At 37.9% G+C, this 18,517-nt stretch overlaps 1 protein-coding gene across 5 annotated transcripts in view; it reads left to right on the top strand.

The window, feature by feature from the left end:
* The window catches only part of LOC137246441 (bifunctional methylenetetrahydrofolate dehydrogenase/cyclohydrolase, mitochondrial-like), a 95,166-nt gene that overhangs the window by 37,714 nt on the left and 38,935 nt on the right, over positions 1–18,517 (top strand). The window contains exons 1-3 of one of the 5 annotated variants that reach the window (XM_067777540.1): positions 4,196–4,374; positions 4,442–5,040; positions 5,096–7,304. The exons of 2 other annotated variants lie outside the window; for them this stretch is intronic. In XM_067777540.1, coding sequence (XP_067633641.1) covers positions 4,344–4,374; positions 4,442–5,040; positions 5,096–7,174 — 2,709 coding nt within the window. In that variant the 5' untranslated portion in view covers positions 4,196–4,343 and the 3' untranslated portion in view covers positions 7,175–7,304. Of the gene's footprint in view, positions 1–3,751; positions 5,041–5,095; positions 7,305–18,517 lie in introns of those variants that run through there. 2 more of the 5 variants (XM_067777548.1, XM_067777536.1) reach the window with 2 other exon arrangements.

Raw genomic sequence — 18,517 nt, 5'->3', positions numbered from 1 at the left:
ACTAGGTTATTATTTGTCAAAGTTTCACATTTCTCTTCAATTTCGTACGTCTACTTATACCAATATGACACTACTTTATTTTCTCTTATCCTATATTTTGTCTTATATTTTTTTCTGATAAATGAAAGTTTTGTTTATAGTTTCCAAAATTTGTGCATAAAAACACAACTAAAATCAACCTTCTTGTGAAAAAAAGTGAACCGTCAGAGACCGAAATAGTTTTCCCGTGTTATTTGCATTGTTTTTAAAGTTTTTCAATTCCTTCTGCGTTACTTTGGTGTTTCCGTTGCCTTGTTTCTTGATTGAGAATATAGCCATGGAGACGTGTATATTAAAATCAGCTGTTAACGCAGTGTATGCACCGGAACAACGCAAAAGTCGAATGTGTTTGGGTATTAAAATTGTTATGTATAAAAGAAATAATCAATGAAGATATTTAAATATTCATATTATTTTAATTTAAAAAAATACCTGGTGAATATTTATATATAGTCAAAACTACAAGTAATGGCCGAGGCACGATGACGTTTTTCATATTTTTTTGTTTTATTTATTTAAAGTCGACACAAAACGAAAGTGGTCGACTGGTAAAGTATAAAATTTGTTAAAAAAGTATTTTAGCTTATACATTATAAGATGAATATTAAATAAAAGTAAACTAATGCATTTAAAAATTCAAATTGATTCAGAGAGAATATCAAACTAGAAAATATCAGGTCAAATTAGAAAGTATCAGGCTATTTAATGCAGGAAGCGAACATTCGATACTTATACATTTATACAGGTTATTGTAGCGCACAGCAAATCCGCAGAGGGTCTCTTTTTGCGAAGTTTAGGCGATATAGCGGTAAAATAAAAGGCACGTAGTGTCTCGACGTCCTAGCGGTAACAGCGAAATTAAGGCGAGCTAGGAATTCAGAAGAGTCAATCTCACCGATGGCCAACTTATGGATGAACTACACCCCAAGTAGATGCGTTCAACGCAATCTTATGCTTTGCCAATAACATCGCCACATTCACCCAAGATGTTGCGCTTGTAAATATGAAGAAACTTCAGACTTGGAAAATGAAGTTTATTTCGCCTTGCCCATTCACGTATAAAATTTTGCGAATCTCCGTATAAACATTCTCACTATACAAGAAATATACTTGCTAACATATTTTGTTTCCTATTCATTGGTTAAATTGTAGTTTTTAACTTGGAAAAGTTACCAACGAGTGGGAAACATAATTACATTTGCAAAATGTGAAAGCACCCTTAGCCAAAGCAAATGTCAAATTCTACTTCTTATACTCTGCTTGTAACAAAAGTTGGAAGATGGCTACTTTTTCATGTCATATGGAGCTAGTGTCGCTCGATTTGTCGTTCTCCATAAAGATACGTGCAATCTACTTATAATGCATTAGATTGTGGTAAACGCATCTATACAAAAACGGCTTATGGGATTGGGGCTTAAATATATGTTTGCTTCCTTCTTTTTCTAACACACTGCCGTTTGAAACTGACTGAAGTGTCAGAACCGTGCGCAAAGTAATGGAATAAGCGTTTGACACTGAACGAAGTGTCAAAATTACCGGGGTTGCTGCCATTGGGATCGACGGAGAGCAACGAAAAAAGGAGCGGAATTTCAGATATGAGTTGCTGTGATGGTAAATTTTTCCGAACAAATTTAGAATGAAATACATATATAGTGCATTATAGGACCTACCGAAAATGTTACAAACATTGTGAATGAAACTAAAGCTGGAGACATTGGTGCTTTATCGGTAACCGTATCGGTAACCTTATAACAGCTGATTCGACCAACCTTATGAGAATCAATGCAATCGATTATTGGTGCCGCTAAGGTCGTAACCGTATCGTAGCCAACCAATTGGGTTTTGGTTTACCGTCGTAACGATAAACAGCTGATTACGTTAGGGATACGGATACAGCGATACGACATAAGCCGGAGTCATTGGTGCCGTATGTCGTATCGCTGTATCCGTATCCCTAACGTAATCAGCTGTTTATCGTTACGACGGTAAACCAAAACCCAATTGGTTGGCTACGATACGGTTACGACCTTAGCGGCACCAATAATCGATTGCATTGATTCTCATAAGTTTGGCCGAATCAGCTGTTAAAAGGTTACCGATACGGTTACCGCTAAAGCACCAATGTCTCCAGCTATACGGCACCAATGACTCCAGCTTAAGTCTGATATCTTACTGTCAACTGCCTAACTGGATGTTCAATATGGCTACTTTTTAGCGTTTTGCCAAGGTGTTCAATATGGCGGCGCCTATCTTCAGCGGGTGATAGAAAGAGATACAGAATGAGACAGCGATAGTCAATTACAAAGCAGGTGATCCAATCACTTTGGATTTTTTGACGTCTATGCAGAAAATATCACACTTATAGCTCCGACACATAAACAGGTTTTCATATAGATGAGTTTAACACAAGCTTATGCATTATGAGTAGATTGCACGTATTTTTATGGAGATTGGTAGATCAAACGACGCTGACGCCATCTAATATTGAAAAGTAGCCAACTCTCCAATTTTGTTACAAGCAAATCATAAGAAGTAGATCAAGCGACGCTGACGCCATCTGATATTGAAAAGTAGCCAACTCTCCAATTTTGTTACAAGCAAATCATAAGAAGAAGAATTTGACATTTGCTTTCGTTAAGGGTGTTGGCACACTTTGCAAGTGAAATTATTTTTCCCACTGGTTGGTAAGTAGTCTAACATTTTTCACAATTAAAAACTGCAATATAACAATCGAATACGACACAAAATATGTTATCAAATATTTTTGTTGTATAGGGAGAAGTTTACAACAGTGCTTCGCGAAATTTTGTATATTAATGGGCAAGGCGCAATAAACTTCAATTGCCAAGTCTGAAGTTCCTTCATATTTACAAACGCAACATCTTGGTTGATTGTGGCGATGTTATTGGAATGCATAAGCTCCCTGCAAAAATTGTTGGATTATGTGTTCCATTTTCTTCATGTTGGAGTACTCTAACAATACTCCTTTGCAATGCGTTTGCGGACAAATCACGACACGATGACGATCGAACAGAGTTGCCAAAAGTAAAATATTGCATATAAATAACTGATAATAAAATTTTACTATGGCAACTCTGATAAAATGCAACCGCGCACTGGTTTTATGTGTACATGCTATAGTATAGAGAAATATTAGTTTCTTTATTCACGCAAATGCTAAAAAACCTAAGAATATTCGTAGTAAAAAATATAAAAATTGTATTGCCCCTCTTCATTTACCTTCATTTTAAATTAAATTCACTCCGATAATTCTCCCCTCCCCCTGGTCCCATAATGTATAGTCTACCCATTGTACAATTTAAACACACACTTTTCTTTAGCTATTGTGTGTGGAATTCGCCTCCCTTTCCATTGATATCCAAACGTTGTTTTAAAGGAAAAATGGAGTTGGATGCTTTTATCGCGGCTTAAATTATATATATATATATATATGTTTGTTAAATACCCTCAGCATTTGAAAAAGAAGAAGAGTTGATAGATCGGATGATTTTGTTAAGGCCCGAACACATAAGATTTAGAAGCAGGACCGTGCGTTGAAAACTGAGTAATTGCGTGCGTTTGCATAGCCTATTCGTCGCTCCCCATTCAAACGCATGCAATCTGCTTATCTGTTAGCTCAAGATGCGGCATTAAAATCTTGTGTTCGGGCTGTTATTCTGATAGGTTTGAGATCGATTTTGGGAGGAAAGGGTCTTGGTGGCAACCCTGTATGACACAAGATGGAAGAAAGTTCAATGAAGGGGAAGAACCGATCTCAAATAGCGACTGCCGATTGTAAACTACGAGTTATTCTACAGAAATTCATTTTTGATTTAATATTTACTCTGAAAAGTTCTAAATTTCGCACCAGCACTGATTGCAAAAATTACTTCATATGTAAATAGAAAAAGTAGTTACCCTTCAACAAACACATTTGCCGTTTTGATTTGCGAGCAATCTTCATTGATAATATACACGTGGCGATCTACGTATATGTGGTTAGTTTGTGAATTAATGCGTAATATACAGCATTAAATTTCAGAGAAAGTAAAACAAATTCGTATAAAAGTTCGAAAGTGTTAAAAAAAACCCAAAATGATCAATGAATACATTGACTTAGAATCTAATAATATTCGCTATGTAAGTGAATCATCCAACGCTAGTACAAGTGGTTATTCGACGATGTCACCTGGACCTGCTAGCGTTAAATCGACGCCACCGTCACCTTCAAAATCTCCATCGGCTTTACTGCAAACCGAATTCTCAAACTTGAACTTACCCTCAAATGCTCAGCACAGTCAATTATGTTACGGCACATTACAAAATGCGACTCTGGTTTACAATCAAAATATTCATCCACCAAACACAACAAATAATTACACAAATTACCTGCCCGTTGCAGGAATGCCTTCGGCCATGGTTTCTTTACCACAACAACAATACGGAGGAATACTATCATCATCACAAATGTTGTCAAACTTAAGCAGTGCTACTGCATCTAGCCGGAAAATTTCTTTAAATCATGGAAATTATCTAGCAGAGTTACGGATACTGGAGCAACCTGTGGAAAAGTTTCGATTCCGATATAAATCTGAAATGCATGGAACGCATGGATCATTGAATGGTGCTAACTCAAAGCGTACACCAAAAACATTTCCCGAGGTAGAATTATACAATTATAAAGGTAAAGCGGAGATCCGCTGCAGTCTTTTTCAAACCAACCTCGAGAGTCCACATTCCCATCAATTAGTAGTCCGCAAAGATGAGACGGACATATGCGATCCACATAGATTAACTGTTTCGCCTGAGCGTGGTTATGTTGCACAATTCCAAAATATGGGTATTATACATACCGCTAAAAAATTTATTTTCGATGAGTTGTTACGAAAAAAACAAGATCGTTTGAAGTTTGATTTGGGTCGTAATGAGCTTTCCACCAAAGAGGTGCAGGAATTGCACAAGGAGACGGAAAAGGAGTCTAAAGAAATGAACCTGAATCAGGTAATACTACTCAAGTTACATATATGTATGTATGAACTTATTTGTTTTGTTACAGGTTCGCTTGTGTTTTGAAGCATTTAAAGAAAATGACGATAATACGTACTCCCGCATAGCGGCTCCTGTATTTTCTAATCCCATCAACAACCGAAAGTCTGCACAAACAGGTGAACTGCGTATATGTCGTCTGAGCATCGCTACAGGCAGTGTGTCGGGTGGCGATGACCTTATCTTATTAGTCGAAAAAGTCAGTAAGAAGAATATTAAAGTGCGCTTTTACCAGTTCAACGAAGATGAGGATCTTGTCTGGGAAGCATTTGGAAAGTTTCGCGAGTCTGACGTGCATCATCAATATGCCATCGTTTGCCAGACTCCACCCTACAAGGACAAAGACATTGATAAACCAGTAGATGTATATATTGAATTAATGCGCCCTTCCGATGATGAACGAAGCTACCCTCCAGTGACTTTTCGTTATAAGCCGCGCGATATTGTTGTATCACGTAAGAGACGTCGTACCTGCTCAAGTGCTACCAGCAGCTCAGGCTCAGGTAGTTCGCTTAATTCTTTTGAATTACCAAAACCAGTACAAGAACAAACGGCTGACATGAAAATGGAAACAGAGCAAGAGCAAATTCAGCTTGCTAATATGGCTGGTGTACATGGTATGAACCAACCAACAATCAGTGAGGAGTATGATAAAAATTTACAAATCAGCAAGCTAATGGGAAGTGATGTTTTCAGAGAATGTTTGAATATCAACTCGGAAGAGTTGGAGAAAATTTGCCCTAATTATTCCGTTGAAAACATATCCGATATTTATAACGAGCTTTCGTCGAACGGCACGCTCGTAGAGGATGGCTCATCCTCAACATCTAGTCGTCAAACGGCGAATGATATACGAAAGATATACATTAAATCTATATTGGGAACATCTGTAGATATGCAACCAAACAGTTATTTACAACGTATTTTCAAAATTTTTGATGACACCCGTACAGCAAAGAACTTTAGCGCAGTTCAAATAGCCAGAGCTGCTAAGCAAGTCGAGGATATATTAACCGAGCATTCCGAAAAAAATGTGTTAAAAGAAAGTTTAATTCATGAAATAATAGCCAGTGACAATGCAAAACTCGTAATTAAAACATGCCACGTATTGAACTACTTCAAGTTGAACCATTTGTTAAACAAAATCTTAAATCAACACAATGAGAGTGCTCTCCATACCGCTTGTTTACATGATCGTGTAAATTATATTCGACCACTTTTAGGTCTTGGTTGCGATCCAAATTTACAAAATAGTAATGGAGATACAGCACTACATATTGCTGTTAAAGAAGTACACCAAAAATGCATTGAAAGTTTTGTTAAACGTGATGTACCACTCGATTTAACTATTTCAAACGATGAAGGCTTAACTTGCTTACATTTGGCTATTCGTCAAAAGAACTATGACATAGCAAAATTATTATTACAACACGATCGTCAAGCAGCACTCGTACCAAATACGAAGGAACGTAACAATGCCTTACATATGGCGGTACTGCAATCAAATTTCGAATTGGTCAAATTGATTTTGGATAATATATCGGCACACAATGTAGACGAGGTTATGCGTGCCTGTAACGCTGCTGGACATACTGCCATCGAGTTGGCTAAAGAGCTCAACTCCAAGGTAGCAAATCAAATTTGTACATATATCCTTTCTTTAAGTTCTAATATAGATTATGATAATCGGTTAATTATAAAAGAAGAAGAAATGTCCTCGTCGTCGACTGAAGAAGATGAAGACACTACCGAATTCAATACATCAACAATTAAAGACATCATCGATCAATTGGAAATAAAAGAAGAATTTGACGTGGGTGAAAGCTATAAAAAAGAAAAAGATCCGCCTCGGACGTTAAATGAATTACTATGTGATGAAAATAAATATCGTATACTTGTAAATGCATTAACTACAGAAGAAAAATGGAGGAAATTGGCTGTGCCGTGTAAGATGCAACATCTGCTGTGCTTGTGGAATAATGCAGAGGATATGATAGAATACATGCGAAAAAATATTGAATACGACGTATTTGTATCAGCTCTGGAGCTCGTAGATAAACAGACATTGAAAATGCTTCAACATACATGAACACATAACTCGTTAGCTACTAATCTGGGTATTTATTTATTAGTTTTTATGACACGTTATTATGTGAGCGACGTATATTTTATAGGAAATAAAAAAGTGGTTTTATACACAAATTATTTTCCAATGCTAATTAGTATGTAAAGTGTATTGTTCTTCGTGTATGTATTTTAAAGCTAAATGTGCATGTGATTATTTTGCTAAATAAATTGCAACAACATATTTACACATGCAGTACTTACATCGGGGACTGAGTGAAAGATCACATTATACGGCCTGTCGGTTCGAAAAGGAGATATGTCAGCAAATCTATTCGGATCGACAATATATCCTGTTGTTGTTGTGCGCAAGAGGCACGTATATCTGAAATGTCGGCACAAATGTCGGAACAGGTATCATCTCGGCTCTTTGCGAAACTGGAAGAGCAGGATGCAAAAATTTTACAACTCGAGGACAAAATTGATGCCGAGATAGAAGCGTTAAAAGGTTGTTGTTGTAGCGATTAGGTTACTCCCCGAAGGCTTTGGGGAGTGTTATCGATGTGATGGTTCTTTGTTGGATACAGATCCGATACGCTCCGGTAACACAGCACCATTAAGGTGCTGGCCCGACCATCTCGGTTACGATTTATATGGCCACATTGAAACCTTCAGGCCATCCCTCCCTCCCCACCTCCTCATGGAACTTGGGGTCGCCAGAGCCTCGTCTGTTAGTGAAACGGGGTTCGCCGCTCGAAGGTAAGGTTGACAATTGGGTTGGAGAAGCTATATATTGCGCTACACAACCCCTTGAATCCCGCTAAAAGGTCGAATGGAGCAGTTACAACTAAATCGCCCAGCTATTCCAGCGAGCAATCAGAAGGTAAAAACTCCATCTTTTGACGGCTCTGTTCCTTTCCAGGTATTCAAGCTTCAATTTGAGAAGACGTCAGCAGTGAACAACTGGAATGTTGAAGATAAAGTTGCTGCACTGTTCGTGGCACTGAAAGGGCCTGCAGCTGAAATCTTACAGAAACAGAGCATAGGAAACAGATATACCAAATTGAGTTGCAAAACCGCTACCAAAAAGCGAATGAGACTTTGCAGGAGTTTGCGTCGGATATCGAAAGGCTGGCCCATCTAGCAAATGCGGACGCACCGGTTGAATACACCGAGAGGGTAAACATCCGGAGCTTTATAAATGGCATACGGGACGTGGAAACGAAGCGAGCTACATACGCAAACCCAAAGCCAACATTTACTGAAACGGTATCCCATGAACTGACTCAGTAAACAGCGTCACTTTTGAGTAAGACCGCATACAAAGCTCATCGCGTGAAAGTAGAAAGACCAGAGTGGTTGGACACAATTTGGAAACTTTGAAGGGAACGCAACAGAAGAATAATGATGCAGTAAAATGCTTTAAGTGTGGAAAGTCAGGGCACATTGCACGTTATTGCAGCACCAACCCCAATAGTTCCAACAATGTGGGTGGTCGTTAACGCAGAGCTGAAGGAGATGAGCAAATCTCCAAATCCACTCCATCGTTGAACCAAAAGGAGTCAGCGGCAAGGGGCGACAGCTGGCTCCTGCAATTGAACGCCCCATAATCTCTATCTCGCAAATTGGAAGAAGGTCGAGCAATCTTACTGTGAGGACATGTGGATGGAAAGGAACGTTTACTGACTGTAGATACGGGCGCATCTCATTCCATCATTCGATCAGATTTATTCAACAAGAAGATAAGACCATTACCTGGAGCAAGGTGTGGTACGGTCACTGGCGGGTATAACCAAGTCCAGGGAGAAGAGGTATGTGAAGTCTTAATTGGGAAGGTCTCGCTTCTGCACACGTTGTGGCAGAAATTGTTGAAGTCATATTGGGAGTGGACTTCTTAGTTGACCATGGCATCGGGATCGACATGTAAAGAAGAATTATGCGTTATAAGAACAAGAATGTGCTACTTAACTTCAGTTTGGAGAATGGGTTTAGCAGTAAGCGAGTGCTGGTGTAGAAAGAATGCAAGGGTGGTTTTAAGCCAGGGCGGACTACTGTTGTGAAACGGCAAAACGATACTGGTTATGCAAAGCCAATCGGTTAAGCTCAATCTCTTCAAAGTAGTCCAGTGGACAAACAACAGAGTGCGAGGCAACGAACCAGGTTAATTAGTAGTAAGATGAAACACAGGTACGACGAGAACAACAATTCGGAAGGTTTCTTGAAGAGAGATTTGGTACTGTTATAAAAACCTCACCGGCGGAAAGGTGTTCCATCCACATTTTGGTGCAGTTGGGAAGACCCCTACAAAGTTGTGAAGCAGATCAGTGATATCATCTACCGCATACAAACAATTGGGAAACCACGAAATAGAAGGGTGGTTCATTTGGAGAGGCTAGCAGCGATTAGATCGCGAGATTTGTCTCATCGGGACGATCAGACTTAGGTGGAGGGCAGTGTGGTGAATTGTTTGCTTAAAACACAAAGCTTAAAAATTTTCCAAATATTTTCAAACATTCCTGGTTTCGCTGGATGAAAATAATATTGAAATCTTAGCCCCTTCTAAATTTTATAAGTCACCATTGCATATAAATTGTTCTCCAAATGGAAATTTATATATAAGGCAAAAATTTTATTAAAAATATATAAGGGGTATTCCATCCCATTTCGACCAATTTTGAACCCGACCCCTTTAGAATTGGCTGAAAGTTTTTCTTCTTTTTCTAGCTTACGAAAGACTTTTTTCAGAAGTTTTTCAAATTTTTTCATCCAACTCAAAAAAAGTTATGAATTAAAAAAAAAAAACAACATTTTTGTTTTCAAAATGCTATAACTTTTTCAAAAATTGACCGTTTGGGATCTTTTTTTTTTTTTAATTGTTTTTAAATGTACTTTTCCGAAAAAATTCAAAAAAATTTTTAAAGTTTTTTTTTTTTTGTAATTTTTCAGTTTTTCGAGATTTTTCGAATTTCCCTCTTTTTTTTCTCATAAAAAACTTCAATCAATTCTGCAATCATCCCCACTAATCCCGGAGTGGGCCGAGAATTTTTTTTTTTTTTTAATTAATTGAAAAAAGAAAACTAAAGATTTTTTTGTATTTTTTCCGAAAAGTACGTTTAAAAAAAAATTTAAAAAAAAAGATCCCAAACGGTTAATTCTTGAAAAAGTTATAGCATTTTGAAAACAAAAACGGTGTTTTTTTTTAAATTCATAACTTTTTTTGAGTTGGATGAAAAAATTTGAAAAACTTCTGAAAAACGTCTTTCGTAAACTAGAAAAAGAAGAAAAACTTTCAGCCAATTCTAAAGGGGTCGGGTTCAAAATTGGTCGAAATGGGATGGAATACCCCATATGTATGTTTATGCCCATATATAACTTGTTTTATAAAAACATGCTTAGGATAAGAAAAATTTATGTTCATACAAACGTATGTATAGTTTAAGAAGAGTGTTATGGATTAGTCAAAAAATATATTATTTTATTTTTTTAAAGAAAATTGAATGTGCAAACATATGAGACTGTTACTGATAACACTACTCAACAAATTTTGATCAACTTTAGTCCCCAAGAATAAAATAGGTCTTTCCTAAAGTGAAATTTTCTCCTGATTCCGAATATGACTTCCATTTTCCTGTAGCAGATCCACGGCAAAAATTTGTATTTTTTATTTTTTCGTTTTAAACTGTTGAATTATGCATTATACTAATTCCCATAAAAATTTCCTGCCTTCACCTCCCCTAAGTATTTTCAGTAGTTTGGCCACTATGCCAAAAAACGTTCAAAAAATGTTGAAAAAAACGAAATTTTTTACAAAATTTCAGATTTAACCACTTTAAAATCGGAAAAATTCTATGTTGTAGGTAATTTGATTACGAAAATTTTAAGCATACTAGTACAACAATCAGACGTGCCGTTGAGACTATAGCCCCGTTAACTTGCAAGCGTCTATCCTACAATTTTTTATAGAGACAATTTTTATTCAAACTACGTTTTTATTTTTTTATAACGTTTTATTATAGATATATGTTTGCACGTTAAACTGTATTCAATTGAGTAATATGAGTATAAATCAGCAATTCAATAAAAAACAACAACGACAACAACATTAAATACGTACATATCTACATCTAAAAAAGGTGAAATTGAGCGATTTTACCGTGGTGGTCAATAGTGAGGGACGTGGGTACTTTTAACTACCCGTTTATAATTTTCTGGGTTTGTCTCCCGTATTATTGTCCAGCAATAATCTCCCATCATTTCTTCATTCCAAAAACCTTGGTAACGCTTTTCAAAAATCATGAGTCTTGGTGAAACCTCTCACCCTGTTCATCACTTTCAGCACCTAGGTTTGCGGGAAAATTATCAAAATGTGAATGCAAAAAATGCATTTTGAGGGACATGTTGCATTTCATAGCACTGTAGTTTTTCAACAAGGCTTTGACCATCTCTCTTTGTTGTTGCCAAGAAATCCACTAACGACCTGCTTAAAGCTGTCCCAAGCCGCTGCTTCTACTGATGATAAATGATTTGCAAAATTTTCGTCTTTCAACAACTGTCTAATTTGCGGACCAACAAATATACCTTCTTTTAATTTGGTTTGAGTTATTTTAGGGAAAAATTTCGTTAGGTAATGCTGGCAATACACAGGGCTGTGAACCATCTCGGGTCTATGCCTAAGGATGGTAAACGGGTGTTTATTTTCTCAGACAGCCAGGCCGCATTAAAGGCCCTGGACTCATTCGTCGACAACGCAAGGTTGTCACTGAATATCGCAGATCTCTTAACGAGATGGCTCAGCACTTCAGTATCAGCCTTATATGGGTACCTGGGCACAGGGATATTGAAGGCAATTGCAGAGCAGACGAGCTGGCCAGAAGAGGCACCACCGACCATATCCTTCCGGGAAATGTTTCGGTAGGTATACCCATGGCCACTTTCAGGCTTCGTGTGAACACAAGCACTATAAGAATTGCAAATGGACTATGGTCAGCCATATCATCGTGTGAGACATCCAGGCACACCTGGCCCTCATATGACAAGGGGCGCACAGAAGCGCTTCTGATTTTAAACAAATCAGTTCTATCGTCCATGATAAGGGTTCTAACAGGGCATTGCTTAATAGGCACGTATGGTGCTAGAATGGGTGTATAGACCTTCGACTATTGTCGCAGCTGCAGATGTACAGAAGAGGAAGAGAGTGTCCAGCACCTTCTCTGTCATTGTCCAGCGCTTAATAGGCGTAGGTTGGCCATACTTGGTAAACCTTTTCTACATGACCTCGCTGAAGTCTCTAGCTATGAAGTTAAAGGCTCTAGCAAAATTTATAATTTCCACGAGGTGGTTAGACCCGCTTTAGGCAGGGTAGGGGTCCTCTTTGAGACGGTATAGGGTATTACAATGGGCCCATTGGTGGCCTAAGTTGTGAGCTGTTACCATAGTGTCCAGCTCAGCCCTTGCAACCTAACCTAACCTACACATTATAACTTTACCTTTACTGACCTTCACCAATATTACAACTCAGGTCAAATAAGTCGAGGGCTTACAAAATGAGCAGTGACACCCTCCGTCCCTCCCTCCCCCCTTCTCTCGCGTCTATTCCGGGATCATTTCGGGACCATTTCGCGATCATTTGGGGACCTTTCCGGCATCATTTCTGGATGGGTTTCGGGATCCGTCCGGCATCCCGTCGGGGTATTTTCGGGATCATTTGCGTACCTTTGAGAGATAAATTCTTGATGGTTTCCTGGATCATTACGGGACTTTTTCGGGGTCATTTTGGGTCCCTTCCGGCATCATTTCTGGATGGCTTTCGGGATCCGTCCGGGATCCCGTCAGGGCCATTTCGGGGCTATTTTGGGATCATTTGGGGTATCTTCCAGCATCATTTCTGGATGATTTTCGAGATTCGTCCAGGATCCCGTCGGGGTCATTTTGGGACTTTTTCTCAACTAATACGGGATCATTTGGGGACCCTTTCCTCATCATTTCTGGATGGTTTTCGGGATCCCGTCAGGGTCATTTCGGGACTATTAGGGTTCATTTGAGGACCTTTGCCGGCATCATTTCTGGATAGTTTTCGGGATCCGTCCGAGATCCCGACGGGGTAATGTCGGAACTATTTCGGGATCATTTGGGGTACCTACCGGCATTATTTCTGAATGGTTTTCGGGATCCGTCCGGGATCCCGTCGGGGTAATTTCGGGACTTTTTCGGAACTAATACGGGATAATTAGGGGACCCTTTCGGTATCATTTCTGGATGGTTTTCGGGATCCCGTCAGGGTCATTACGGGACTTTCTCGACTGATTAGGGATCATTTGGAGACCCTTTCGGCCTCATTTCTGGATGGTTTTCGGGATCCGTCCGGTATCCCGTCGGGGTGATTTCGGGACTTTTTCGGAACTAATACGGGATAATTAGGGGACCCTTTTGGTATCATTTATGGATGGTTTTCAGGATCCGTTGGGGATCCCGTCAGGGTCATTTCGGGACTATTAGGGGATCATTTGAAAACCTTTCCGGCAATATTTCTGGATAGTTTTCGGAATCCGTACGGGATCCCGTCGGGGTCATTTCGGGACTTTTTGGGATCCTTTGGGGTCCCTTCCGGCCTCATTTCTGGATGATTTTCGGGATCCGTCGTGGATCCCGTCGGGGTCATTTCAGGACCTTTTCGGGATCCTTTGGAGGGCATCATTTCTGGATTGTTTTCGGGATTCGACCAGGATTCTGTCGGGGTCATTTCGGGACTTTTTCCAGACTAATACGGTATCATTAGGGGACCCTTTCGGTATCATTTCTGGATGGTTTTCGGGATCCGTCCGGGATCCCGTCAGGGTCATTTCGGGACTATTAGGGGATTATTAGGTGTACCTTCAGGTATTATTTCTGGATGGTTTTCGGGATCCGTCCGGAATTCCGTCGGGGTCATTTCGGGACTTTTTCTGGACTATTTCGGGATCGTTTGGGGACCTTTCGGCATCATTTCTGGGTGGTTTTCGGGATCCGTCCGCGATCCCGTCCGGGTCATTACGGTACTTTTTCTCGACTGATAAGGGATCATTTGGGGACCCTTTCGGCATCATTTCTGCACAGTTTTCAGGGTCATTTCGGGACTATTTCGCGATCATTTGTGGTACCTTCCGGCATCATTTCTGGATGGTTTTCGGTATCCGTCCACTATCCCGTCCGGGTCATTACGGTACTTTTTCTCGACTGATAAGGGATCATTTGGGGACCCTTTCGACATCATTTCTGGATGGTTTTTGGGATCCGTTCGGGATCCCATCAGGCGCATTTCGGGACTATTAGGGGTATCATTTGGGGAACTTTCCGGCATCATTTCTGGATAGTTTTCCGGATCTGTACGGGAACCCATCGGGGTAATTTCGGGACTTTTTCGGGACTATTTCGGGATCATTTGGGGACCCTTTAGGGGTCCTTTCATGACTTTTTCTGTATTATTTCGGGATCATTTGGGGACCTTTCTGGCATCATTTCTTGATGTTTGCCGGATCCATCAGAAATCCCATCGGGGTCATTTCCGGACTATTTCGGGATCATTTTGGGAACCTTCCGGAATCATTTCTGTATGGTTTTCGCGATCCTTCGTGGATCCCCTCGGTGTCATTTCGGAACTTTTTCTGTACTATGTCGGGATAATTTAGGAACCCTTTGCTGAATATTTTCTAGATGGTTTTTGAGATCCGTCCAGGAGCCCATCAGGGTCATTTCGGAACTTTTCCGGGGCTATTTCGGGATCATTTTGGTACCCTTCAGGAATCATTTCTGTGTGGTTCTCTGGATAAGTCTAGAATCGTGTCGTCATTTCGGGTTTTTTTTGGGACTATTCCGGGAACTTTTGAAGACCCTTCCGAGGCATTTCTGGATGGTTTTCGGGATCCATCCGCGATATCATCGGGGTCATTTCGTGGCTTTTTCTGGATAACTTCGGGATCATTTGGGGATCCTATCAGGTTATCAGTTCATTTCAACTATTTTCTCTGTAATGCTACAATATAAATAGTATAATGACTATTTTTATAGGTTGTACTACCACATTTTTAGTTAAAATAAAATTTTAATAGTTACTTTAGAGCGAAAATAGTAAATTCTACAATTTTTATGGTAATATTACAATTTCTATAGTATTTTTAACTGCTTTTGTGGTTAGATGGGAATTACTATTAATATTAGTTAGTTTTACTATTTTTGCAGGTTGGAGCCATTCGAACCTACTTTTACGGTTAGATCAACCAACTTCACGTGGTTAAAAATTAACAATTTCTTTTGGTAAAATTAACAATTTTTAACCTCATTTTCAGTAAAGACTTCGCAACTATTTTTTATTGTATAAATTTACAAAATTTATGGGTTGGAGCCAAACGAAGCTACTTTTTTGGTTGATTTTACCAGTAAAATTTTTTGAGTGTAATAGGTGTCTTCGTACATTCTTACCTTTTTACTTGCGTTTTGTAGAGCTAATTATTGTGTGTTCGACCCGATTTTTCGCGCACTTTCCGAATTTAGTGGACTCTCAGGTCGTTTATTTATAGCATATCTTCACTTACATCTTTATTCGAGATCTAGGCATCTGAAAGGACTTAACGTTAAATTTTGCAAGTTTTATTATACAAAATTTAATCTCGAAACGCAGAAAATTTAAGTTAACTCTTCATTAGAAATATTTCAGATATGGCTACCTACAATTCATATGTCATGTAATTTTTTGTTAGGAAATTATTTTAAGGTAGGAGTAGTTTTTAAATTCATGGATGACAGATCTCTTTTTGGAAATTTTCAAGTTTGGATTTTCATTGTCAAACTTAGTACAATAAAAAATATATCAAAATGGAATACTCAGATATTTTTTTGCTTTTTGAAAATGTATGCGTTTAATTCGAAAATGTAAAATTTGTTTGTCGCTGGAAAACTAACAAAGTTTGAAACTGTACTTTGGTACTAGTGGCCCCACTTTATAGTTATTTCAATACATAAAAATTAAAACATCAAATAAAACTATACTGGAGACAGTGAAGGCTACAATATGAGATTTAACAAATCTCACAGTTAAAACTCTAGGTGGGATATGCATATATCCACTTAGAGCTTTATTCGAGATTTAGGCAGATGAAACGATTTAACGTCAAATCTTGCAAAATAAATTAAATGTCTAATAATGTATGCATATGTCAACTTTAAAAATGTATTGTCAAAAATGAAAGATGGAATTTAAAAATAAAATAATTATATAAAGACCTGTTATGAGTGCAACTAAAAATATTGTAACGAATTTACTGCAAATCCTTTTATTTGCCCTTTTGCTAAGTTTGTATCGCTAAACTGTTGAATAAATAACTCCAATATTGAGATTGCAGCACCCCTTAGTTTTGCTAATATTCGTAACAATAGCCGTGTTTTTTTCACACGTAAACGTCTATACGCTTAAACTTTATATGGACTGCTAAGCGACAAACTTTAAATACACCTCTGAAATTGCTGCGCATAAAATTTGTTCTACTAAATTTCAAAACGCATTATACTCAGATGTAACTGAAATATGTGTCTTTGTTTCACCCTCTACATAATTCTATGTATTCTATGTGTGTCCACAATTCATCGCAACTGATTCAGCTATATGTTATACCCTATGGCCGTCAGAGGGTTGTGTCTCCGCTTTTCGGTACACCCTGTGGCTGTAGCTAGTTATTTAACCACTGCCGCTAGATGGGTCTCATAAGCATTATCTAAGCGAGGATAGGCGTTTTTTTCACGCGCAAACGTAAACGTATACGCGTGTATAAAAAAACACGGCTAATATGTAAGTATATTATAATTTTTATTGCAAAACTATTCAGTTCGTCAATTTATTTATCTCGATAGTGGTAAACGCCGATCACGCTGGAATGAGGAAGCGGAGGAAATGCTCCTCGAAATATGGGGGGAAAGTATTCCATCATTACGAGTTTCCCGGAAAAATGGTCATATCCACGCCGAAATGGCAGAAGAATTATGTGCAATGGGCCACCATTTCTCGTCCAGTGAAGTGAAGACAATTGATTTCTCTTTGTCGAGAAATATGTTCAAGTCTACTCTGGAATTGTGCTTTTAATTTATTTTTAATAATTTATTTAACACATTGTCTTTTTTCTTTACGTTTATCAGTTGATTATATAATTTTAACATCTTTTAATACCTTTGTATCTAGTCTGTAAAATTATTTTTGATCATAGAATGAATAAACTAAACTAAAACTAGATTTGTTAGTCGGTAGCTGGAGCTGCATCACGCTGGAACCCGCTTTGAAAAAATCCAAATTTTTTTTGTGATTTCTATAACTACAAACGATGCAATTGATTGTAGTGAAGTTCATTTTTTGTAGTTCTTATAGTTACTCCGAAAATATAATACATTGTGCGGAAACCAAGCAATTTAAGCAAATTTGGTTTTTTTCTTTTTGAAATACGTTTTAAATCGTTTGTAGTTTTTCATACGAAAAATAAATTTTTTTTTTGGTCCACAGGTTTCGGAGATATCGCTAACGCATCTCAAAAAAAACAAAGAACGCAGCAATTTGGAAGCACTAAAAGTACTTTTCCTATAACTACAAACGATGAAATTGATTGTAGTGAAATTCATTTTTTTGTAGTTTTTATAGTTACTCCGAAAATATAATACATTGTGCGGAAACCAAGCAATTTAAGGAAATTTGGGCTTTTTCTTTTTGAAATACGTTTTAAATCGTTTGTAGTTTTTCATACGAAAAAAAATTTTTTTTTTGGTCGACAGGTTTCGGAGATATCGCTAACGCATCTCAAAAAAACCAAGAACGCAGCAATTTGGAAGCACTAAAAGTACTTTTCCTATAACTACAAACGATGAAATTGATTGTAGTAAAATTCATTTTTTTGTAGTTCTTATAGTTACTCCGAAAATATAATACATTGTGCGGAAACCAAGCAATTTAAGTAAATTTGGTTTTTTTGTTTTTGAAATACGTTTTAAATCGTTTGTAGTTTTTCATAGGAAAAAAAATTTTTTTTTGGTCCATAGGTTTCGGAGATATCGCTAACGCATCTCAAAAAAACCAAGAACGCAGCAATTTGGAAGCACTAAAAGTACTTTTCCTATAACTACAAACGATGAAATTGATTGTAGTGAAATTAGTTTTTTTGTAGTTCTTATAGTTACTCCGAAAATATAATACATTGTGCGGAAACCAAGCAATTTAAGTAAATTTGGTTTTTTTGTTTTTGAAATACGTTTTAAATCGTTTGTAGTTTTTCATACGAAAAAAAATTTTTTTTTTGGTCCACAGGTTTCGGAGATATCGCTAACGCATCTCAAAAAAACCAAGAACGCAGCAATTTGG

Source organism: Eurosta solidaginis, chromosome 1 (genome assembly GCF_040869045.1).
Source record: "Eurosta solidaginis isolate ZX-2024a chromosome 1, ASM4086904v1, whole genome shotgun sequence".
Taxonomy (NCBI): Eukaryota; Metazoa; Arthropoda; class Insecta; order Diptera; family Tephritidae; genus Eurosta; species Eurosta solidaginis.
This window is presented reverse-complemented; position numbering and strand designations above follow the sequence as displayed.